General features: G+C 39.1%; 1 protein-coding gene across 2 annotated transcripts in view; it reads left to right on the forward strand.

Moving 5' to 3' along the window:
- Positions 1-18,650, forward strand: part of PSME4 (proteasome activator subunit 4) — a 91,919-nt gene extending 73,269 nt beyond the window's left edge. For both annotated transcript variants that reach the window (XM_087717528.1, XM_087717529.1), the window contains 9 exons: positions 339-430; positions 6,906-7,037; positions 7,215-7,423; positions 7,575-7,660; positions 8,816-8,944; positions 10,964-11,119; positions 15,934-16,096; positions 16,942-17,075; positions 18,376-18,650. In XM_087717528.1, the coding sequence (XP_087573654.1) occupies positions 339-430; positions 6,906-7,037; positions 7,215-7,423; positions 7,575-7,660; positions 8,816-8,944; positions 10,964-11,119; positions 15,934-16,096; positions 16,942-17,075; positions 18,376-18,510 (1,236 nt within the window). In that variant the 3' untranslated portion in view covers positions 18,511-18,650. The remainder of the gene's footprint in view (positions 1-338; positions 431-6,905; positions 7,038-7,214; positions 7,424-7,574; positions 7,661-8,815; positions 8,945-10,963; positions 11,120-15,933; positions 16,097-16,941; positions 17,076-18,375) is intronic.
- Positions 18,651-25,739: the final 7,089 nt, after the last annotated feature.

Consider the following 25,739-nt stretch of genomic DNA (forward strand, 5'->3'; position numbering starts at 1 on the left):
TCCGTGAATACGGGGAAAATATCCTATACTTTTGACTATTCTAATTTTAGTTTTTATCTAGAAAGAGGAATGGAAATTCTTTTATGATGACTTGTTACATTGATTATATATAAATGTATGTTCGGAATTCTAATACTGTAGAGGTTTTATAATTTTTTATACAATCTTGAAGAATGTTTTGTGGAATTTATTGAAAAAAGCATAGTTATGTTATAGAGTGCACCATGAAATACATTATCAATGTTTGATGCTGAATTGTCTCTCAGCAAGTTACATTAAGATTTATGTTTTCAGGAAATGATTTTGCCCCTTTTTCTTTAAAAAAAATATAAATATAGGAGAGCAGAGATCCCAGGAAATTGCACTGGTTGTTTGAATTGTTATTGGAGTCTCCACTGAATGGTGAAGGAGGATCATTTGTTGATGCATGGTAAGGAAAAAAAACATTTTCTCATTTATTAGTCAAAGCATATAGCAATAGAGCTATATGCTTTCCAGAGCACGATATCATAGTCTTTTGAGACTGAAGGATGCCAGTGATAGCAATAGAACATTTATTTGTGCTTGCTTTGCTTTTAACCATATCATAATAATCAGAATAGAAGTTGAATAGCAATGCATACAGCCTGAAAAAAGTGAACAAATATATAAATATATATAGGTTTTTAAGAAGAGACTTGACAGCTACTTGTCTCAAATGGTATAGGTGTTATCTAACAAAATGAAATTTAATGGTGAAAAAAGTAAGCTTCTGTATTTAACCAAGAAAAATCAAATGCAGGTATAGGATAGGTGATACCTGCCTCAATAATAGCAAATGTGAGAGGAATGTTTGTTGTTGTTTTATGTTTGTTGTTTTATTTATTTATAGGCCGCCCTTTTCCCTGAGGGGACTCAGGGCGGCTTACAATCAAAAAGGAAGGGGAGTGTAGGACAATACGAAAAAAGAAATGTGCACAAAGTAAATTAGACAATAAAACTCAACATTCACTCAGCATTCGGGAGGGGCGAAATAAGATTATCCCCAGGCCTGACGGGTTAGCCAGTTCTTGAGGGCTGTGCGGAAGGCCTGGACGGTGGTGAGGGTACGAATCTCCACGGGGAGATTGTTCCATAGTGTCGGAGCCGCAACAGAGAAGGCTCTCCTCCGAGTAGTCGCCAGTCGGCACTGACTGGCGGATGGAATACGGAGGAGGCCAACTCTATGCGATCTGATGGGACGCAGGGAGGTAATTGGCAGAAGGCGGTCTCTCAAATAGCCAGATCCACTACCATGGAGCGCTTTATAGGTGGTGAGTAGGACCTTGAAGTGCACCCGGAGACCAACAGGTAGCCAGTGCAGCTCACGGAGGATCGGTGTTATGTGGGCGAACCGTGGTGCGCCCACGATCACTCGCGCGGCCGCATTCTGGACTAGCTGTAGTCTTCGGATGCTCTTCAAGGGCAGCCCCATGTAGAGCACATTACAGTATTCCAGCCTAGAGATCACAAGGGCTCGAGTGACTGTTGTGAGGGCCTCCCGATTCAGGTAGGGCCGCAACTGGCGCACCAGGCGAACCTGGGCAAATGCCCCCCTGGTCACAGCTGAGAGATGGTGGTCAAAAGTTAGCTGTGAATCCAGGAGGACTCCCAAGTTGCGGGCCCTTTCTGAGGGGTTTAAATTTTGTCCCCCCAGCCTGAGTGATGGTATGGTGGTCAAATTTTTGGGAGGGAAACACAACAGCCACTCGGTCTTGTCTGGGTTGAGTATCAGCTTGTTTGCTCTCATCCAGTCTTTAACGGCTTCCAGTCCCCGGTTCATCACGTCCACCGCTTCATTGAGTTGGCACGGGGCGGACAGATACAACTGTGTATCGTCCGCATATTGGTGATATTTTATCCCGTGCCTTCGGATGATCTCGCCCAGCGGTTTCATGTAAATGTTAAATAGTAGGGGGGATAGGACCGACCCCTGCGGCACCCCATAAGTTAGGGGCCTCAGGGACGATCTCTGCCCCCCCACTAACACCGACTGCGACCTGTCCGAGAGATAGGAGGAGAACCACTGCAAGACAGTGCCGCCCACCCCTATCTCCCGCAGTCGTCGCAGAAGGATACCATGGTCGATGGTATCGAAAGCCGCTGAGAGGTCCAGGAGAACTAGGATGGAAGCATGGCCTCCATCCCTAGCTCTCCAGAGATCATCAATCAATGCGACCAAAGCGGTTTCTGTGCTGTAACCGGGTCTGAAGCCAGACTGGAAGGGGTCAAGATAGTTAGCTTCCTCCAAGGTACGCTGAAGCTGGAGAGCCACCACCTTCTCAACAACCTTCCCTACAAAGGGGAGGTTGGAGACTGGACGATAGTTATTAAGAACAGCTGGATCCAGAGACGGCTTCTTCAGGAGGGGTCTTACCACCGCTGTCTTAAGCGCGGTGGGAAAGTACCCCTCCCGAAGAGAAGCGGTAACAACCGCCTGGATCCAGCCTCGTGTCACCTCACTGCTGTTGGCAACCAGCCAGGAGGGACACGGGTCCAGTATGCAGGTGGAGGTACTCACAGCTCGCATAGCCTTGTCCACATCCCCAGAGGCAACTTCCTGAAACTCAACCCAGAGATGGTTTGCCAAGTTTTCTCCTTGTGTCTCGGCTGGATCTACTGGGGTGGAGTCCAGGTCCGCTCGAAACCGGGCAACTTTGTCCGCCAAGAACTGGACATACTCCTCAGCCTTACCCTGTAAGGAGTCCCCCGTCTCCCTCCTATTTAGGAGGGAGCGGGTTATCCTAAACAGGGCGGCTGGGCGGGACTCGGCGGACGCTACCAAGGAGGCAATGTATGTTCTTTTTGTTGTTCTTAAGGTCCGAATATACTCCTTGGTGCATGCTGTCAAAAGTGCCCGTTTCGACTCGGACCTATCGGACCTCCACGAGTGCTCTAGGCGTCTCCTCCGGCGCTTTACCTCCCGGAGCTCCTCAGTAAACCAAGGAGGCCTCCGGGGGCCGCTGACCCGAATCTTGGAGTCCTAGTGGACAATCACTTAAATATGAGCCAGCAGTGTGTTGCAGCTGCCAAAAAAGCCAATGAAGTCCTAGGCTGCATTAACAGAGGGATAGAATCAATATCACTTGAAGTGTTAATACCACTTTATAATGCCTTGGTAAAGCCACACTTGGAATATTGCATCCAGTTTTAGTTGCTACAATGTAAAAAAAGATGTTGAGACTCTAGAAAGAGTGCAGAGAAGAGCAACAAAGATGGTTCACCGACAAAAGCGTGAAACCCTTTTCCGCGGTGGCAAAACTGTGGACGTCTAATCCGCGCCGTCTGAAGCGCTAAGCAAAATGCGACACTAGCACACCGACATCTGTGCGCTGACGCAATTGCGCACAATTCAACTGTCAAGTGTATAAAAAACCTGTATAATAAACTGCATGGATATTTCTGGCAGTCGGCAGTAAAAGGAAGCTCGCGAAGAAGAGGCGCAGCCCGCCGTTGCAGCGCGTCTGCTGAATCCTCCTCTTCCCTCTTCTCCTTCCCTTCCTCGACCGGAGTTGTAGAATCCCGACCTCTCGATTAACCCTTCTCCGCCCGCGTCCAAAGCCCTTTCTCTCCGTCATAGCGGCTGCAACCTCTCCCTCCCCATTTCCTCCTGCCCTTCATCCATCCCTGCCCACTCCCTCCCCTACACCTGTAAATGCGCAGCTTGCCTTCCTCCTTCGCGACGAGATGTGGGCTGCGAGTCTCGCTCCTTCTGTCCCCCAGTCTTCCACCCGCCGGGAACTTCCCCGATCTTCTCCAGTGCACTGCTCGGAGAGTCTAATGCTGGGTTAACACAGCCTATCTGCCCTTGGTTTGGACTCTCCTTGCAGTGCCCCGAGAACGATCGTTCAGGTAAGCCAACGGTCTTTCTCCGTCCCTCGATGCTAGGCAGGAGGGGCACAGCTAGACGGCGGCGTTCCGCACCCCACCTCTCCGTGGCTCTCCCCCTCCCTCTCCCCCTCCCGAAAGATACACGCTGCTGCCGCTGCTGGAAAGAAAAAAGGTAAATGATGTTCAAGTACCGGATCCGCATGTTTTTCAACGAGCTGAAGCCAGATATGTTTCTTCCTTTGCGCTTTCCTCGCCGCGCATATATCGATGCGCTAATGTGCGCGTGCTAATGAGGTCGCTTTCTTGTCGGCGCTTATTTGTCGCCGCTATTTTGTCTAGCACGCTTTTGTCGGGTCACGCAACAAAGCTGATTAGGGAAATGGAGGCTAAAACATAAAGGTTTAGGTTTAGGTTTAGGTTTATTGGGATTTATATGCCGCCCTTTTCCCTGAGGGGACTCAGGGCGGCTTACAACCACAGGGGAGGGGAAGTGCAAGGTCAAAACAAACACTTTGTGAACAAAAGAAAAATAATAAAACACAACTTTCATTCAGCAATAAAGAATGATTGTAGGGATTGGGTATGTCTAGTTTAATGAAAAGAAGGACTAGGGATGACATGATAGCATTGTTCCAATATCTCAGGGGTTGCCACAAGGAAGAGAGAGTCAAGCTATTCTCCAAAGCACCTGAAGGCAGGACAAGAAGCGATGCATTGAAACTACTGTATTTTTCGGAGTATAAGATGCACTCCCCCCCCAAAAAAGTGGGTGGAAATGTCTATGCGTCTTATACAGCGAATGTTGCCAAAGCCCTATCCCCCACCCTTCAGCCGTTTTCAGTGTCTGCGTGTCACGTTTTCAGCCTCTGCACTCTCCATTTTAGACCCATTCCAGGCTACTGGGATCGCCACAACACATTGCTGCCAATTGCCACCTCCATGCATTGCATTTTCGGCCTCTGCATGCCCTGTTTTAGACCCATTCCAAGCTGCAGGGATCGCTATAGCACATTGCAGCCAATCGCCATCTCCACATGTCACATTTTTGGCCTCTGTGCGTCATATTTTCAGCCTCTGCACACACTATTTTTGCCTCCACATGTCATATTTTCAGCCCATTCCAGGCAGCGTGGATCAACGGCGATCCCCACCACCTGGAACGGGCCAAAATGCGACATGCAGATGCCAAAATTGGGGCCTATGCAGGCCAAAAATGCGATTTACAGGGGCTAAAAATACAGCATACAGAGGCGGCAATTGGCGATGATGTGTGGAGGCCAAAAACACAATGCACAGAGACCAAAAATGCGACATGCGGAGAGAGAGATGTGCTGTGGCCTTCCCCGCAGCCTGGGACAGCTGATTGGTGGTATTCCAGGAGGCCTATCCAATTAGCTGCTCGTGCTGAATCAGGCTGCGAAAACATGCTGAAGCTGACCAGGCTGTTTGCTGTTTGCCACAAGGATGCTAGCCAGGTGAATACTGATGGATGCTGGTAGGCAGAGGCAGAATTTTTTTTTCCTCCCCAAAAACTAATGTGGAGCATCTTATACGGTAATCACGGAGAGAAGCAACCTAGAACTAAAGAGAAATTTCCTGACAGTTAGAACAATTAATCCGTGGAACAACCTACCTCCAGAAGTTGTGAATTCTCTAATACTGGAAATTTTTAAGAAGAGACTGGAAAACCATTTGTCTCAAGTGGTATAGGGCCGTGATGGCGAATCTATGGCAGGCATTCCACTGGTGGCACATGGAGCCATTTTTCAGGGCATGTGAGGCATTGCCCTATCAGCTGGCCAGTGTCCCTGTGTGCTGGCCAGCTGACGTCGGTCTTCTTTTGAGACCATTTTTCACCCTCTGGAGACTTCCTTGAAACCTCCAGAACGCGAAAAACCGGTCTTACGGGCAAACCGGAAGTTCAGGAACGTACTTCTGGTTTGCTCATAGGGCCAGTTTTAACCCTCAAGAGGCTTTCCTGAAGGCTCTGGAGGGCAAAAAATGGCCCTACGGACAACCAGAAGTCCCAGTTTGCTCATAGGGTTGTTTTTTGCCCTCTGGAGCCTTCAGGGAAACCTGAAGGCTCCCTAGGGCTAAAACCAGCCCTACGAGCAAACAAGTAGTAAGTTCCTGAACTTTTTTGCACTCTGGAGGCTCCAGGGAAGCTCCTGAAGCCTCTGGGGGGGGGCTGTTTTCACCCTCCCCATGCTGCTATAAAGCCTCTGGACCTGGGGAGGGCGAAACAAGTACATCCAAAATGGGGGGGGGAGTGCACATAGCATTATGAGTGTGGCACGCCCGCGCACGACCCCCCCTGCGCTCCTCCCGCTTTCGGCACGTGAGCCAAAAAAGGTTTGCCATCACTGGTATAGGGTTTCCTGCCTGAGCAGGGGGTTGTACTAGAAGACCTCCACGGTTATTTTTTTATTCTTGCTTCAGCAGGAAGTTGAACTAAAAGATCTCCAAGGTCCTTTTTTACTCTGTTATTCTGTGATAAGTGATTAGAGCACACTATTTAGGTGGCTTTAACTGATTTGCTTAGAAACATTTTAAGCAAAAGTTGTTGACACCCACTGGTCCTGATGTCTTTATATTTCTATCTCCAAATACTCACCATCTGAGTATAGTTGATAAAAATCAGCAAAAATTTTCAGATAGTTAAGCATTTACAGTTACTGTTATATCAGGAGATGGAGATTTCTTCCTTTCTTCCTTTCTTCTCTGTTAAGTGACAGAGTTCTATGCATTTATACTTATATGTGCATGTAAAACATTAAACTGCTATGTACAAGATAAATACTAATACAGGTTATAACTCAAAATTGAATAGTTAATTTGCTTGATGTAAGTTCCAATATGATCAACTTTTTAAAAAATACATGGCTTAGTGGCTAATTAGCTCATTCTTAACTAGCTAAACATAGAATGGCTGTCTTTTATGAACAAGAGCAGGGTAAGGAATTTGGATTTGAATTTGCCTTATCTTTGCAAAAGATGGAAGTCCACTTTTGAAGGCATCATCACTTCACTAACTTTTTCTTCTTTATATCTTCTAGTCGTCTGTATGTTTTGCAAGGGGGCCTTGCACAACAAGAATGGCGAGTGCCAGAACTGCTGCACAGATTGCTGAAATACCTAGAGCCTAAGCTCACCCAAGTTTATAAAAATGTCAGAGAGAGGATAGGAAGGTTAGTATTAAGACTATACTTTATCAGATATTTACCAATCTTTAGATATCCCAGAAAATTGTCATTTTGTTTATATGTACTCCAGAAATAAGAATAAGGAAAAATGATTTGGTTAGTTTGAATTCTGTCTTTAAGGCATGAAACTAAATTAAAAGTGTGTTCTTGTGTTTTATGCAGTGTTTTGACATACATCTTCATGATAGATATTTCTTTACCAAATACTGCACTTACAAAGTCTCCCCGTGTCCATGACTTCACTTCTCGAATACTTGAAAAACTCAAACCTCTTATGGAAGTGGATGAAGAAATTCAGAATCATGTTTTGGAAGAAAATGGAGTTGGAGAGGAAGATGAACGAACTCAGGGCATTAAACTACTGAAAACTAGTAGGTGCTTTAAATGTGTGAGAACCTAATTAAATATTCCCTTGTACTGAAATGCCATTTAAAGGAAAAAATTGTTCAGAAGACATGAAGTTGTATTTTGTTCTTTGTCTTTGAATTGAGATCTGTGCTTGTCTTTCTTTTTACTTGGCAGTTCTAAAGTGGTTGATGGCAAGTGCAGGGAGAGCTTTTTCTACAGCTGTTACAGAGCAGCTCCTGCTTTTGCCATTGTTTTTCAAGGTATGTAATTTAATGTATAGCTTCATCTGTTTAGATGATAAGGGTGATTTCTCAGTAACACTTAACATTTTAATAATGAATGAATGAGGCTTCATTTAAACAAATAGCATGTAAAGAAAGCCAAGCCACATAGACAATACATTACACAAATTACATTAAATGTTTGAATTGGTTGCCATTTCGTCTAAATATTTGCTTATTCATTTGATCCATAACCTTTGAAAACACTGCAGGGAAATCTTTTAAAGATTGCCACTTTAGGATGTAGACTTCCAGCTGTTACAAGTCCTGCTCACATCTGGTTTTAGTTTCAAGTCTATGCAAAAATGTTGCTTACTATGGAAATTTCAAAACATCCCAGACACAATAAAAATATAATATTTGAGAATGCATGTCTGAAATAAGGTGTTTTGCTGGTACCTATTAGTATAGCCTTTCTTTTTAAATCTCTTCTCATGTAATTATGAGTTTCCAGATTTTGATTGGATATTTTCATATTGATGGATACCTGTGTGAATTAACTATTTAGAGTCACTATAGTTAAAAGCTTTTTAGCTATATTTTAATGACATAATAGTTTGAATTTCTTTCTGCATATTGCACAAATATTGTATATTTTAATCCATCCCAGTATCGCTAGTCCTTGATTTAGAACAGTTCATTTAGTAACCATTCAAAATTACAACAGCACTGAAAAAAGTGACAGGATTGTTTTCCATGCTTACAATCATTGCAGCATTCCCATGGTCATATGATTAAAATTCACATACTTGGCAATCAACTCATATTTATGACAGTTGCAGTGTTTCGGGGTCATGAGATTACCTTTTGCAATCTTCTGCAGGCCAGATTCAATTAATAACCGTGTTTTTAAATTCACTGCAATAATTCACTTAACAACTGTGTCAAGAAAAGTCATAAAATGGGGCAAAATGACTTAACAACTGTCTTGCTTAGCAACAGAAATTTTGGGCTGAATTGTGGTTGTAAGTTGAGGACTACCTGTATAGCATTTTAGGAGTTTTCACTTCTGTATTAATTATATTAGTTTTCTTAGAGAGATTAAATTGCAGTTTCCCAATGTGTCTTGCATTAATTCAGTTTTAAGGATCAAGACTTAGTTGTTACTAATCTTTCATCTACTTGTTTCCACAGATTGCGCCTGTAGAAAATGATCATAGCTATGATGAATTGAAGAGAGATGCTAAAATGTGCTTATCATTAATGTCTCAGGGATTGCTATATCCTCAACAAGTGCCTTTGGTACTTCAGGTGCTAAAACAAGTATGTGATGCTTTTTAAACTAATATTTTTAAACAGCATAATTAAATATATTTAATCTTGTGTTAGTAGATTTTTTTAATATCAGTGCTTAAAAAACATTAGCAAATATATTTGATCTAAATACACAAGAGACTGCAAAAAATAGTTTTTATTGATTATCATATCTGAATTATAATAGAATATTGTATTGAATATTGTACAGGGAAAACATATCTATGGCATAAATTCTATGGGTTTTAGTCAGGGGTGGGTTCCAGTTTCTGTTACTGCCAGTTCGCTCAGGGACGTGCTTCCATGCGGCGCGCTTGATGCGTGCTACTCGCACATGCACAGTACTAAAAAAACAAGGCGCCACCGATAGAACCAGTTGGGGGATGTGGCCAGCCAAGTTACTACCTACTCAGCCGAACCAGTCAGAACCGGTAGGAACCCACCTCTGGTTTTAGTGCATTTCAGCTAGCTATACAAAAATAGAGACCATCTATAGCTCAAATCATCTTGTCTGACTTCATAGGATCCCTGTGATAATGAGATTGTAACTCAATGAATAGTTTGGGACATATTATATAATAATAATAATATAATTATAATATAATTCCTTGTGTGTCCAATCACACTTGGCCAATAAAGAATTCTATCATATTCACATGAGTAACCCAATGTAAAATTATTAAACTTTTCTGACAGGAATGAAACAATTCATTTAGTTGAATTATAATAATGGACAAACATGCCCTATTGAAGTCAAATCTCTGTTTTGTGAAAACGGCTGTCCTTAGCAGCAGGAAATAGGTTATTTTAAACAAACACTTAGACAACTACTTATCACAGGTGTGATAAGACTGGAAAAGGAATCATGCTTTGCTATTCAGGTTGCCATGATGTAATCCCCAAAATGGTTCTTGTGTTCAGTTGGATTTGCTCTTCAGTTTTCTCCAACAACACTCTAGGCATCTCTTCTTGCATTTCACGTCTCTGTACTTCCTCAGAAGACCAAGAATCCAGAATCAACACACAGCGAGAGGCCATATAGGAGCAATCCAGCCTAATTCATCCATTCTATTATTTGCCCATTCTAGGATATGGCCAAAGCATCATTTCACCTCATCCAATCAGATCCACAGGAAAAATTTCAGGGACCTCAGAGCCCCCTAGTTTTTGGGAACAGACCTATCTAATAAGTCTAATTTTAAGGGATACAGATAGTCCTTGCTTACTAACTGCTCTTTCAGCAACCAGTTGAAGTTCGGACTCTACTGAAAAAGGAAATTTAAGACTCCACAGTAATGTGCTCACAATTCTGGTGCATGGCAACTGTCATTGATTCCACGGTCACATGATCATCATTTGCGACCTTCACAGCTAGCTTCTGAAAAGCAGTCAATGGGGAAGCTGACAGAAAGTCATGAGTCACAGTCACCTGATGTTATACTTAATGACCATGGGTGATTCACTGAATGACTGCAGCCAGTATTGACATTATAAGACATTGTGGTAATATGATATATCACTTTATCACTGCATCGCTTAGCAGTGAAATTGCCAGTTCCAATTGCAGTTTGTAATTGTGGGCTACTTGTATAAGCAATTTTTCTTAACAATTTCAGCCTGGCCAAAGGAGGGGAGACAAAGCAAATTGTAATTTATATGTTTGGGGAATGTACTTCTTACACTGTAGCAGGTTAAGGACTGACATTGTAGAACAGAGGTGTGCAATTGTTTTCATGTTGAAGGTTACACTTAGTCTTTGAGAGGGAAGGGAAAACAAGTAGAGGAGAGAGAGATTAGCAGTAATCTGTGAGATGAAAAATTGTTTGGAATTTCAAGCATATTAACTACAAAATGTTTAAAAACCATCAACTATTATATATGAATTCTGAAATATAATTTTGGAAAGTTTTCTGCATACATGATCAACATACATGATCAACATGTACTTTGATTTAGGTTTTATTCTAGTTTATTTTTCTGATTTCTGTGGTTCTATTATTTTGATCTCTTCTTTTTATCTTTTTGTAGATTGCAAAGAGTAATTCCTGGCATGCTAGATATACTGTGCTAACCTACCTCCAGACTATGGTATTTTATAATCTTTTTATCTTCTTAAACAATGAAGAAGCTGTGAACAACATCAGATGGCTGGTTATAAAACTATTAGAAGACGAACAGCTTGAGGTGAATACATTCTTGTACTCCTACTTTTTTTTTTGACATTTTGTGAAAAATTTATTTGTAGAATAAATGTGGAACCATAGACTTGGACATGATATGTGTGATTGGTAAACAAATTAAACACAGTCCATGGCAATTTGCTATAGTATTCTAATATTTTCTTATTATTGTTCTTCCTAAATGATTATTCATCACAATTTTAACTAGTAACCTCTCCATTGCTCAGTAAGTTTTCCACCCATTTATTCCTTAATGATCCATTAAGTTTTAGATTTTAAGAAAATGTTTTTGTGAGTACTCTTAAAAGAAATATATATTTAACCTAGTGAGAATTGAAAACAGAGGCTAAAGATGCTTATCACTAAGTATATTATTAAACTCTTATATGGTATATACTGAGCATATATTATACTCTGATAGGCTTTGCTTTGTCCTAGTTCCAAATACTACTTAATTATTATATAGTTAGATGAAATACCCTTGCTTATCACATTCCACCTGCTGATACCAGATAATAAAATGTTGTATGAAATAGATATTGGAGATGTAACAGTTTTCTCAATGTAGTCCCTTCTAAAGGGTCAAAATTCATAAGGATGCTACTTCTTTGTGCCCAGTTGTTTAGAAGATTCCTTTTGAAGATGAGAAGCGGAACTGATCTCATTAGAGGCCTGAATCTGATTTTGCCATCCCGATATATTGTTTATACTGCAAGCCAACCTTCAGCTGCCTTGAGTCTGCCATTACTAAGTAGTGTAGGCATATAATGTTTCACCTAACAATGTTGCACCTTCACTTAGCACTGGAAATTCTGGTTCAAATTAGGGTTATTAAGCAGGGACTGCCTGTGTTCATTCCCCATTTCTGTGCAGAGACAACCACTAGTACAAATTTGACAGCCTAATCTGCCCATTAGGGGCATGGTAAATTCTTGAAATAAATGTAAAATTGTCAAAATACTTGCTTTTGTGTAACATCTTAATAATCATATTGCCATAGAAACCCCTGTATTGCAGAGGTTGTAATTTGTTTTTCTTTCTTTTTAGGCAAGATTTAATAGGATGATGATTCACTACCCTTGTATTGGGTCTCTGTTATTTTGTATATAAATTAGAGGTTTTTGTTGCAATTGTAGGGTGTAAATCCTTCCTAGGCTGATCTTTGCCACTTACCCATCCATTTAATTGGGCTTTTACATTTTGAAGTTAAATCCATTCATTTAGAATAGTTTTTGGAAGCCATCTTTTCAGTCACTTTCTCAGATATTTGAATTTTAGATGACTGAGTAATAATGTAAATGCACACTTATATTTGAGAGCAAAAAAGACTTTCAGAGAGATGTATTGATATTTAAATTTCATAAACAGTAAACTTTAGTTGGCATGTTGTTTTCTAATCTGAATAATCTTCCTTACTCCAAATGTAAAGATGCATTAAAAAAAACAAGTTACCCTAGGGAAAGCTAGGTAATACTCTCTAAATCAAAGCTGCTGCTCTCTTGCTATGTTATCTGGACCTTAGAACCATACCACATTTCTAAATGCTGTGATAAAGCATCTTCTACATTATATTTCCTTGTTGGATTTATATGTAGTTTGTAGAATTGCACCAAGATGGCAGCCTATCTCTGTACCCGGATCCTTTGTGTAAGCATTAATGTGTTCAGGTAGTCCTCGACATAACAACCACAATTGGGACCGAGATTGCCATCATAAGTTGATGCCGTTGTAAAAGCAAGGCCATGAGACTTAAAATGACAAACCAACACTCCCTATTGTGGTGGTTAATTAAGAATTGCAAGTCATTAAGTAAAATCTATCCTATCCCAATCTAAGCCATTCCAGGCTTAGTCTGTCCCAGCCTTGAGCTTCAGTAAGGACTGTCTTCAAGTCCCTTGTGTGCCTATCCTCTACCCTTTGGTTGCCTTGCATCCTGGCTTGCAGGGTACCAAACAGTCCCACAACCATGTGGCTCTGGGGTTGCTTACCATGCCCATGAAAGTTCTAGTCATCCAAAGCCCAGTCCTAGCTGCAGTCGCCCTTACCCTCTGTACTCTGAGATCTTGCCCATCCGCTGCTTCATCAGCCTAGTTCACTTTTGCCGTTTTTTGCTCCCTCTGCTAATAAGGTCTGTCCAGCCTGGGTTGAGCTTCGGCTGTGGAAAAAGAAAGTTGAAAGTAGTTCCTGAACAACAGTGTGCCAAAATGCCTTTTTGCAAAAATCTTCTGGAGTGCAGAACCCTGAAATGCTCCTTTGGGCATGATTGCCCTGCCCACACACTATTCAATCAGTCTCTGTTGAGCCAGCTATCACTGCCCTGATTCTTCAGCTATCAGAAGAGGAACAAACAGCCCTAACCATTTTTCAAACTAAAACAAATTCTGTTTTGTGCACCTTCCATCCTACCCGCAGCCCTACATTGGTCTGGAAAAGTTTACTTCAGAGCACTTTACCCTTCAATCAGCTGAGCTAACATTGGCATCTATTCATTTTGTTCACTCCTCATGCCAAGGATTTAGTTTCCCATGCTTTGAATTTCTCCAGCCTGCCACTTTATCCTCTATGAGATTGTATCCAGAAGACAAGGAAATAAAGCACAACCACAGGCAAGAGAAGCATGTTGGAGATTAACTCTTACCCGGCCAAAATCCACCTGGTTTCCCATTTGCTTTCAAGTTACATTTTTATTGTCCTCTTCCCATTTGTTTTCCACTCTCAGTCTGGGGCTAGTTTTTATGAGTATGGAAAAGAGGGCATTTTGGCACAGTGCATTCCAGGAACATTTTGCAAATGGATGTTTTAGTGTGCTGCTGCTCAGGGACTGCTTTTGGCTCCCCACAGCATGACTTATCAGCGGAAGAAAATGGTGAAGGTGAGCTGGGGTGGCAGAATGTAGGAATACAGGTTGGCAGGCGCAGCTGCAGTTGGGACTAAGCTGAAATGCACCTGTACGATTGTAAGGGTAGGTTGACTGCCAAGAATCCAAGTTTTGTTCACATAACTCTGAGGGCAATAGCCCTAAATTCAGATATAGTTTGTAATTCCATTTTTTTCAGCACCATTGTAAGTTTGAATGGTCACTGAATGTATGGTCATAAGTTGACGAATATCTGTTTTAAAAAATACATTCTTTCTTAAATTATTTATTTATATAATTTATATGGCTACCCATTTTACTGAAGTGACTCTGAGTGGTAAACAGAAATTAAAACCCCCAACATTTACAAACAAAAAGCACTGATAATGTTACCTACTTTGAGTAATGAAACATCGACAAGAAAAGAACCAAACTCAGAGAACACTAATGACCCCTCATTTCAATCCAGAGCTACAAATGGGCCAGCCATCTTTCCTGAAAAGGGGAAAATTTAGAGAAAATGTAATACTATCAGGAAAGGAACTCAAGCAGTTGATCTTCCTTGAGGCAGAAGATATTAAAATAAGTCTGTGTTTACTCCATTGTCAAGTATTCCTGGAAGTTAGCAATTCAACTGTTAGCATCAGAAATATGCTAATAAGCTGTATAATATCTTCTTCATTTCAGAAGCCTTGTAATTCATACTTAACATTACAATATTAGTACAAGAAATAGATTTCAGGAGCCAGTTAATTTCTGGTAATTCATTATAGGGTTTTTAATTTTGGTTCTATGGAATTTAAGTGGATTATGTTCAAGAATATAATTTTATAATTTGCTGAACAGAACATTGAAACGTATTTCAAAGAGAGGCAGTACAATTAAAAATTTCTGATTCTGATGAGACATTATTCAAATGGCTTGGTTTTATCATTTAGTCAAAGATTGACCAACTGCCTGTGTTTCTAAACCTTTAATATATTGTTAAGCAATGGAATAAGTTACAATATCTTGATAAACTAAAGTATACTTAAAATTCTTATCTCAAGAACTCTCCTAGAGTTCACTGGCACTAGGTTACTGAAAGGCTGAAGAAGCCACATAAAGGTCCTTTGAGAAAACAGATAATGTAGATTAGTGTCTGTTAAGTTTTTGAAAATCTCCTTTTTATTTTATTTTCCATAATAATTATGTGTTCTGTAATGCCATTTTAATGCCACAATAATAATCATAGTCAAACAAAAGCCAGTATGCAACAAACTTTCTGTGTTCATCAGCTACTATGGGATCGTTCAAAAGACATCACAGTGCTAGAAATATTCATGTGTTACTGTAGGTAGAGTAAAAACCACGGGCTGTTTATTCTTTTCAACACATGGGTTCAACAGGCCATGCCACAACTTTGCCCTGTGTATCTGATCAGAATTACAAATCCAGACCTTGTCCAACTAAATGCTAAGATCCTAATTGCTGCCATTGGTCTCCTGCCATGGGCAGATGGTTGGATTAGAAAACCATCAAGGTCCCTTCCAACCCTATTCTATGTTTAACATAATAACTTTTTCTATTCACTGGAAATGAAACTCTCCTTGTGTTCCTGAGGTTACTGTCTCATGAAGGGAAATTGTCTCATGAAGAGAAACTTCAGAATCTTACTGCTTAGTACAGTGAACACTGATTTTGCAAATGACATGTACACAAAGTGCACATGTGATAATGCCAGGCTACACACTGTCACCATCTTTCTCACATTTACAATAGTGTTTTTCAGTTTTAGCAACTTTAAGATTTGCTAAATTAATGTCAACTTCCAGAATTCCCCAGCAATCCAGCTATTGGAGAATTCTCAGAATAGAAGCCCACATCTCTTAAAGTTGCTAAAGTTGAGAACTACTGATTTAGAGTATAGTGGAAAGTGGACTGCCCTTATTGGTATTACTGATGCTATTATTTGATCCTAGGTGAGAGAGATGGCTGCTACCACTTTGGGTGGTTTGCTCCAGTGCCACTTCCTGGAGATTGATACCCCTATGCAGACTCATTTTGAGCAGCTCTGTAAAATGAGACTTCCAAAGAGAAGAAAACGAGACCTCAGTACTGTAGTGGATACCATTCCCCCTGCAGGTAAGGTGGAGGTGCTTCAGGAAGGTGTAAATCATGCTGAATGGATTTGTTAGAGGAATCTTACCTCAGTTTTCTGATTTACTTATTTTCTACCTTTCTGTGCATAACATTTGAAAAGTATCTGTTCTTCTAAAAGTGAAACAGCCAGTTATTTCTGACATACAATGCAGTCTAGTTCACAGGAAATAGGGACCTGCATTAGAGATTGTCATTGGGAAACAGGGAGCAATCTAAAGCTCCCTAAATAATGGAAACTCAGAATGACAGTTGACATGACTGAGCGGCATTGAATTTAGGTGAAACCACAAAAGAAGAGTGGATTCTGCAAGGGAACTGAATCTTGTGGCAGAAATTGCATATTTCAGGCAATGCAGTACATCTGCATTAGATTAGATTGCAATAATTTTAAATGCATCATTTAACCTATGTTTTAGAAATTACAGGTAGACTTCTATTTACAACCATTCATTTAACCATGGTTTGAAGTTGTGATGGCCTCAGAAAAGTGACTAATGCCTTATCCTCAAAGTTAACCACATGATTATATTGGGTAATTTGCAAGCAGCTCACATTTATAAAGGTTGCAGCCCCTTACAGTTCTATAATTGTGATTTATGACCTTCTCTTTGCATCCCTTTGTAGTCCCAAAAGTCTGCTCAATGAAATTTAAAGAAAACCATGTAAATGTGTATGCATGACAGTGGTTTAAAGGGCTTCAGAAGGAAGAAAAAAATCCACTCTTCCATACCCTTTTCCCATAGATAGAAGGAGCTTATCTCTTATTTGTGCCAATTGAAGACTCCTGTGCTGCCCCATGGAAGAATTACCAACTTTTTTTTTTGCAGATTTAGTTAAACGCCATGCTGGTGTGCTTGGACTTAGTGCGTGTATTTTGTCCAGTCCTTATGATGTGCCCACGTGGATGCCTCAACTTTTGATGGATCTTAGTGCGCATCTGAATGATCCTCAGCCTATTGAGGTATGATTCATTTGATCAATCATTGGAATTCTTATGCTGAAGCTTGGTCTCTTAAATGACTTCCTTTTTGAGAAGAAGCTGTTTAGTCTAGTGCTTAGAAAATTTCTGTTATTGGTACTGGCTATTTGGGTTGTTTTGTTTTAACCAAATGTTAATAATAAAGATCAAAAAAGAAATTATTCAATAATACTTTTTAAAGATTTTGTTTTGTTTTTTGCTTTTTAGCTAGTTAACAAAGATAACCAAACTAAAGAGCCAGTTTGGTTTGATACTAATAATAATCTCTTAGTTTTATTTTAGGCAAAAAAAGGGGGGGGTGAAGAATAAGAATAATCCTCTACAGGGCGGGGCATAACCTTTTCCTAGGGGGTCACAGCAACACTTGTAATAACAACACAAATAATTCATACACCATTCGAAAGCCCATCAAAAACTGAGTTTATTGACACGATTTAATAGTCAGTATGACCACCATTAGCCCTTCGAACAGCATTCAAACGAGGTGGATAAGAACACAACAAATCTTCAAACAGTTCCGTTCGATTTTCCAGATTTTTCAACACAGTTTCCAAATTCATTCTCAAAGTTTCAACCGAAACAAATTTAACATTTAATAGCTCATTCAATTCAGTTTTTTATGGGCTTTAAAATGAGGTGTCGCGGAAGTTGTAAACTGCTGTCGATCTTGCTGTGACCCCCTAGGAAAAGGTTATGCCCCGCCCTGAAAATCGAACGGAACTGTTTGAAGATTTGTTGTGTTCTTATCCACCTCGTTTGAATGCTGTTCGAAGGGCTAATGGTGGTCATACTGACTATTAAATCGTGTCAATAAACTCAGTTTTTGATGGGCTTTCGAATGGTGTATGAATTATTTGTGTTGTTATTACAAGTGTTGCTGTGACCCCCTAGGAAAAGGTTATGCCCCACCCTGTACATAAAACAACACAGTAGTAAACAGAAATATGTAGTTGTACATATCTGTTAAACTTTTGTACAATTAAACTACACATTTAACAATTCATTGAATAGAATAAAAAGAAATATATGAGCTAATATACACAATTCTTAAATCACTATATATAAATAATGTTTCTTTTCAAGTTTAGGGTAACAGTAGTAAGTATTTCAAACTCTCTTGAAATTATTGATTGGTAGTTTTACTCTATAACCTGAAACATTTGAGCAAAATTCTGAATAATATATTTACACTTACAAAGCTGAATCATAGCCTTAAGAACAAGACAGTTTATAGTTGTTTTAAATACATTGCCTAGATCTCTCTCTGTTTTTCTCGACACAGATGACTGTAAAAAAAACATTGTCCAATTTCCGGAGAACTCACCATGATAACTGGCAGCAACATAAGCAACAATTCACTGATGACCAGCTGCTTGTCCTTACAGATCTTTTGGTATCACCGTGCTATTATGCATAAAAGAGTGAGACTGTGTTGTAAAATCTGTACCCTTGGGCTATCTTGGAATGGTCTTCTTGATATCCAGCTTGACATAGCAAAATGTCACCTTTCAAACAGTGCCTTGTAATTTTTAGACTCATTAAATGAAACCAATACTGTCTGGCCTTTTCCTTCCTTCATATAAGAATCTCTTTAGAATTCTCGATTAAAAATATAAAGTTTAAATTTAATACCCTTTTGATTGAAATTGAAAGAAAATAATGAAATATAGATGGGGCATGTATTGAATATGGTGTCAAAGACATTGAAACATAATTTTTGCTATCCCAAAGGTGCCTTTCAAAAGGCAACTGAACTTTCTTGGGTGCCGCCCCCCCCCCTCCAGTAAAAACATTTCACTTCTCGTCCTAGAAGCTCTTCAGTTCGGACTGAATGGTGGGAATAGAAGAATTTATATTCTTTGCTGTCATCTGGTTGTTAGTACTCTTAAGAGTTGTTGAGGCCACTTAGGGATTTACTTGTACCCACCGGATGACCTGAATCAGCGTGAAAATGGGTGTGAATCTTCTTGGGACTGCTGAAGGGACTGTGTGGTAGAAACCAAGAAAATCCAGTTGCCTTTTGAAAAGCACCTTTGGGTAACCATGATCTGGATGATTGAGAATCTCCATAGATAACTTTTGCTAGTTTTCCAGTATATTATATTGAAATCTGTTTAAATTCATCTTGCATTATATCTATTTTATATGATGATAAAATGGAGTTTACACCATATTTACATTTTATGTGAGACTAGTATGGATAATATTTTGACAGCACTGCATTGTGTTTGCATGCGGTAGTAAACAGGATGTGACCTTGATATAATGAAGAACAACTGCACTGATTTTACTGGCAATCTGGTTCACTTGTTATTCTCTTAATATATAAATTCTCAACTCAAATGCAGTCCCACAGGCGTCTCAAGCAACTTGGAAGGGGAGCATATTTTTTTTAAAGATTTGCACAGGTAAAGTCGGAAGAAAAGGCCCAGGTATCATTGGGAAGATGACAAAACCTGAGAATCTAATAATCTGGAAAAGGCATACATCAATCAAAAGAGTTTTATTTAACACATTGTTTTAGCTCATGACTGAGGTTGAACAAATTTGTTTATCATTCAAGGGATTATGGTATTGCAAAGTTTGAGAATCCTTTAACTTTAATGAATTGCCATGTGTAAAATATTTCATTGTTCTGGAACCCCAGAAGAACAAGAAAAGAGCATCATATGAGGTCAGAAACTGGAGAGTGCTTGCTTTCATGAACTTTGAATTGAATAGAGACCTGCTTGCCATTGTACAGAATTGGTTTACAATCATGATAAAGTTTATCATTTTAGTAAATAAATCACAAATAACTTGGTTTGTAAATACATAAACTCATATGTTATCGTTTATTTATTATTTATTTTCAAGGCTTGTATAGGTGGTTTCAGTCAATGACCCACTAGCATAAAACTCCTGAAATCTGTAATTGGGTACTATATACATATATATATATATACATATATATATACATATATATATACATATATATATATATATATATATATATATATATATATATATATATATATATATATATACATACATATATATATACATATATATATACATATATATATATACATATATATTATATATATACATATATATTATATATATACATATATATTATATATATATATATACATATATATTATATATATATATACATATATATATATATATGTCTCCCTTTATCTATACTAGTCTCCCTTTATTTATTTATCAACACAAATGCAACACACACACGCATGTCAAAAATTAAAATCAGAAATATATAGTAGAAATATATGTCCAAGGATTCAAACCGCCTAAAGAAGACTATTTAAAATAATTGCTCATACAGAGAGATGGTTACAATAACGCTGTCTCGTGAAATACCCAAAATTTCACCAACTTTCCAAAGAACAGGAAAGATTGATAATCTTCCTTGGCAATTGGGAAGTAAAATAGTATGTAGATTATATTGATGACAGATTTCCATTCCAGACTCTATGCTTAAAACAAGCAAATGCCCTTGTTCTTCCTAAAGATAGATTGGCTTTTGTCATTGTCATATTATCTGTCTCTTTCAGGGTCTCAGAAAAATAAGAGACTGCTTCATTTTTGTAAAGATAAAGAAATTTAAATTTTACTGAATATTTGGATTCAGTAATTCAGAGGCTTGTTTGCAATTTTTTTTAAAAGTGCGTATAGTATGTCCCTTGAAGATGATTAGATTTTTGTTTAACTGAAGAAAAAAGCTGTGGCATAGTAACAAGTCTCTGCATGAATAAGAGAATTGTAATTTTCTTTCATACATCCATGCAAGTGTCTTGTATTTAAGATAAACTCTACCTTATGGAATGGCTAATATTGCAATTTCTCAAATTCAAATGGATTGTTTATTGATATCAGGTGAATAACTGGGCACACAACCTATAAGAATATGCATGCCCAATTCTTCATAGTACCCTTGGGTATAAGTGTAGGTAGTAATACCATCCCAATTTTTTAAAAAAGATTTTTACTTTCTTTTTTAGCTCATATGCAAAAACCAAGCTATGCAGTGCTTTGTGCTCAGTTCTCTTTCAAATCTTAGCTTCTAAATCCATACTGTTAATCTTTGTTTCATGGCCAAATTTTCAATAAGATCATTCATCCAGGTACTTAACTTTAACTTTCCCTGGTTTTGTAAGTGGCAGCTTACATTTTTCCAATTTAGTAGAGCCCATGGACAACAACAGATATTTGCTATTGTTTTATTTCATGTATATATGTTATTATTATGAGTGGTAAAAGACCACTGGTTATATGGTTAAAATAAAATGTTCTGTATTGATAACTCCCACCTTTCCTCATTCACTCTATGTCTCCATGCTGGAACAGATATTTAAGTTGCATTAAAATACAGAAGTACTGTATCTGTCCCCACCAAATTCCTTTTTGGTCTGTGACTTTGGTGGCTATTGACTCACTACTTCACAACATGTTCAATACATGTTACAAACATGTAAAAGATTGTATAAATTGTAGAGGCATTGCATTGACAAAGTACTGTATAGTTTGCAAAAGTTTTACATAATCCATTTGTGACATTATCTTGTAAAGATTCACACTTTTCAATGTTAAAATACTGCTTTAGCTTTTGTATCCAATTCAAATGCCAATTTCTTCTGGTTTATAATATTGCTGATTGTCATTAATGAAGTTATTTAGTTTTGGGTTTACTATTCATTTATCATTAGTGAATGAATTGATTTTTTTACCAATATTTTTCTCTTGCTACCATCCTAAGTAATGGTATATTTTAATGTATGGTAAATAATAGAATTGAAATCTCTTTCCCATTTAAGAAAACAAAAACAACACAAACTTGAAAAATACATTCACTCTGTATTTTTTCTTTGTTTAAAAGGAATATAATATGCTTTTAAATCATCTGCCTGTTGAGAAAGCAAACATGGCAGTATAACCTGGACAGCATGTCCTGAGACTCAATGAAGAAATAACATGTATAGGGTAGTGCCAAATGCATCTTCTTACTTTCAGTTGTGTATTTAGTTTAAAGCTGAATAAATTAATTATTTGTAAAAATTTGGGTGTGCATGGCATGTTTATCATTCAATGTATGATCTCAAGTAAGTGTTTTCATTTAGGATAGGAGCTAACACTCTCTAATAAGGATATTTGGGATCTAATCAGTCTCTTGAATATAAATGATGGGTTCTTTACTTTTAGTTCTGAAAGGAAACGAGGTCGAGAAGTACATACAATACTTTAAAAGTTGTATTGATACTCTTCATAAAAGTAATTTGATCAAGAGAAACCATGGTATGGCTTACGACAGCAATTCCCAACCTCTGCAGCTGGGCAGCTTAGAGGTGGGGGGGAGATAGGGGAACCAGGTGCTGTAAGCGGAGGGCTGGCGCACATGTGTGCACACACAGCTCAACTTAAGTGAACTGCACGGTGGTGCACACAGCTCAACCAATTACAAGCCAGTTGCAAATAGGTAGTGGGCAGCGACTTGGAGACCCGTGGCTTATGATATAAAAGTACTTTATATTCATATGAATTATTCATATTTTACAAATCTTGTCAGCTTATAGAATTAAAATGGACACATATAATTATATTTCCTTTTAAAATGAAATATTTTGAGAGGAAAAGTGCAAAAATTGTTTTCCCCTTAGAACAGGAATTTGATTTTGGTAACTTGGTTCTCTTAGGAAAAAGAAGTTTGAAGTTTTATTTATATGCTGCCCTATTCCCTAAAGGGACTCAGGGCGGCGAACAACTCTAATGGGAAGGGGCACATACAAATACAAGACAGACATTTAAAATGACCAACAACCACACCTGTCGAGAGGGGAAGGGAGCTCATCAACCCCAGGCCTGCCGACACAGCCAGGTTTTAACGGCTTTTCGGAAAGCCGGGAGAGAGGTGAGGGTCCGAATCTCCGCGGGGAGTTCGTTCCAAAGGGCCGGAGCTGCAACAGAGAAGGCCCTCCCCCGGGTCGTAGCCAGATGGCATTGGCTGGTAGATGGAACCCGGAGGAGGCCGACCCTGTGCGATCTAATGGGTCTTTGGGAGGTAATTGGCAGCAGGCGGTCTCTCAAGTACCCAGGTCCAATACCATGAAGGGCTTTATAAGTAATAACTAGCACCTTGAAGCGTATCCGGAGACCAATTGGAAGCCAGTGCAGCTCGCGGAGGATAGGTGTAACGTGGGTGTATTGAGGTACACCCACAATCGCTCGCGCGGCTGCATTCTGGACAAGTTGAAGTCTCCGAATGCTCTTCAAGGGCTGCCCCATGTAGAGCACATTGCAGTAGTCCAGTCTTGAGGTCACGAGGGCGTGAGTGACTGTTGCGAGTGCCTCCCGGTTCAGGTAGGGACGCAACTGGTGCACCAGGTGAACCTGGGCAAATGCCCCCCTGGTCACAGCCGGCAAATGATGTTCTAAAGTCAGCTGTGGGTCCAGGAGGACTCCCAAGTTGCGAGCCCTGTCTGAGGGGCGTAAAATTTCACCCCCCAGCCCAAGTGATAGAATACTAACCAGATTTTTGGGAGGGAAACACAACAGCCACTCGGTCTTGTGAGAGAGTAGGGTAGGTTCCAATCACAAAAAGATGACTTAATTGTTCCAATTCTTGTTGCCAAGGAGATCTTTCTAGCTTAGTTCATCCTCTTCCCTTTCCTTCTAGAAGGCAAATCTTAGTTCCAATTTATTCCATCTGCAAAAATAATCAAAAGAGTTGGTAAGGAAGTATGTACACAAATCTTGTTAATTTCTGATCTTACTTTTGTAAATATATTCCTCCATAGTCTGGTAAACTCGTTTGAATTATTATAATCCTTCATCTATAAAAATAATGTGGAAATTTTGGTTGGCAAGATGGCCAGAATCTTGATTCATACTGCTCACTTGAATAATGTCTCATAAATTTAAAGAAGCTTTGCTGGTTGTCACTTTACTCTGGGAAACAAATTCAAAAAGTTGGAAGGTTATTTTTCAAAACCATTGTGTTATAATAAATAAGAACACAGATGGGTGACACAGCTGCCATTAAAAGAAAAACCCATACTTGGGGTTTGAACATCACAAACTGCTTGAATCTTCCTCCAGGAAACTTCACTGAGATCATTTCTGGATTGCCTTAGTGAGAGAAAAATATTAATTCTAGAGATGATTGTATCTTTATGTGATTTTCAATGACACTATATGTCTGAATAAGAAACAACACATAGTTTTTGTTAAGACAAAAACAAATTGTGTGAGTCACTTTTTAAAAAAAGGCTATATATAAAACTGCCCTAATAACGGAGTTAATTGGTAATCTGCCTATGCATAAAAGGATATGAATTAAGATTTAATATCTGTCTCGTGCTTTAAAAGAATCAGCTTTGTCTATCATTCCAGAGATTTTACCTCTGAACAATATGTTTTCAGTTATTTGACATGGTAGCTGCAGTTCAATTTGTAAACAAAAAAAGGGAGAAAATGAAAAGACTTAGAAAATATTTCATATCTTTTCTGCCCCTCCTCCCCCATGGCAATAGTACTGGATCACCACTATAATAGGAGTACAAATAATTCTCAGCTCCTGTGTTTTCCTGACTGGGGAACAAAATTGTTAATTTGCTACTATTAGATGAATGTGAATATTAATATGATGATAGCTTCTCCCTCATGCTTCCCTATAACATGTAGCAAGATCCCACTGAAAAACACTAGTAGATGATGTATCATTGTAATATACGTATAATATACCGCCTTTTCTGTTTTGAGCTGCCTCTTCTAGATTATGTTTATGGATAGTGATTCGTAGAGGACACTTTTTGTGTTGAGCATCTGCTTGTAATCACGAAATTTCAAACTATTATTTCCTAAGACAAGAACAGAACCACATTTGGCCCAAGGGAGGACCTGACAAAAACAGATCAACTTTGAAATAAGATGGAACTGGTCAGAGCTGCAAAAAAAGCCCAAATTTCACCCAAGCCACCTTATGGGACAGGCAAGTGGGGAGCAGCTCATATGTTGGCACCTACCTCAAAGTAGTCTTCCCTGGTCACATGACCAGAGGTGACATGACCCCTTCCCCATTCTTCCTGATGCTATATTCAATAATAGATACACATGAAGGAAGAACACCCATACCTGCACATGCAACATGCACATGTATACATAAGAAAATATAAATGGCTTCTATGACTGCCACTTCCAATGCTAGAGCATCCTATCCAGTTTAGGTTTGATGTTGCTTTCCTAGTACATTGTACCTAACTTTACCAAGAAAGTGATAGCCAGGTTGCTTTGTCACTCTTTTCCTTCAGCTAGAGGATCTGCTACAGGATAGAAACAGTCTTGACTTCAGCAGGTATTTCTTGTATCTCATAAAAATAACAGAAAAAACATGCTTTATTTCCTCGGAAAGCTTTGGGAGAGCTTCTGTCATGGCTGATGTCAGCAGCATCTGTATATAGAACCCCCCCCCCCAGGCCAGCTGAGAAAGTAACTTGGAACAGCCATTCTCCCTCCTTTTTTTCTCCCTAATCTTCCTTGATGAAGAATATTTGAAACTTAGGCGGTTATGACCACTTTGTAAAGTTGCAGTTGATTTAATAAGTACATTGCTTCCATATTCCTTGTTGCCAACATAACTACTACCTG

This window comes from Thamnophis sirtalis, unplaced genomic scaffold (genome assembly GCF_051295495.1).
Source record: "Thamnophis sirtalis isolate CommonGarterSnake01/CBP01778 unplaced genomic scaffold, rThaSir2_p1.2 scaffold_6, whole genome shotgun sequence".
Taxonomy (NCBI): domain Eukaryota; kingdom Metazoa; phylum Chordata; class Lepidosauria; order Squamata; family Natricidae; genus Thamnophis; species Thamnophis sirtalis.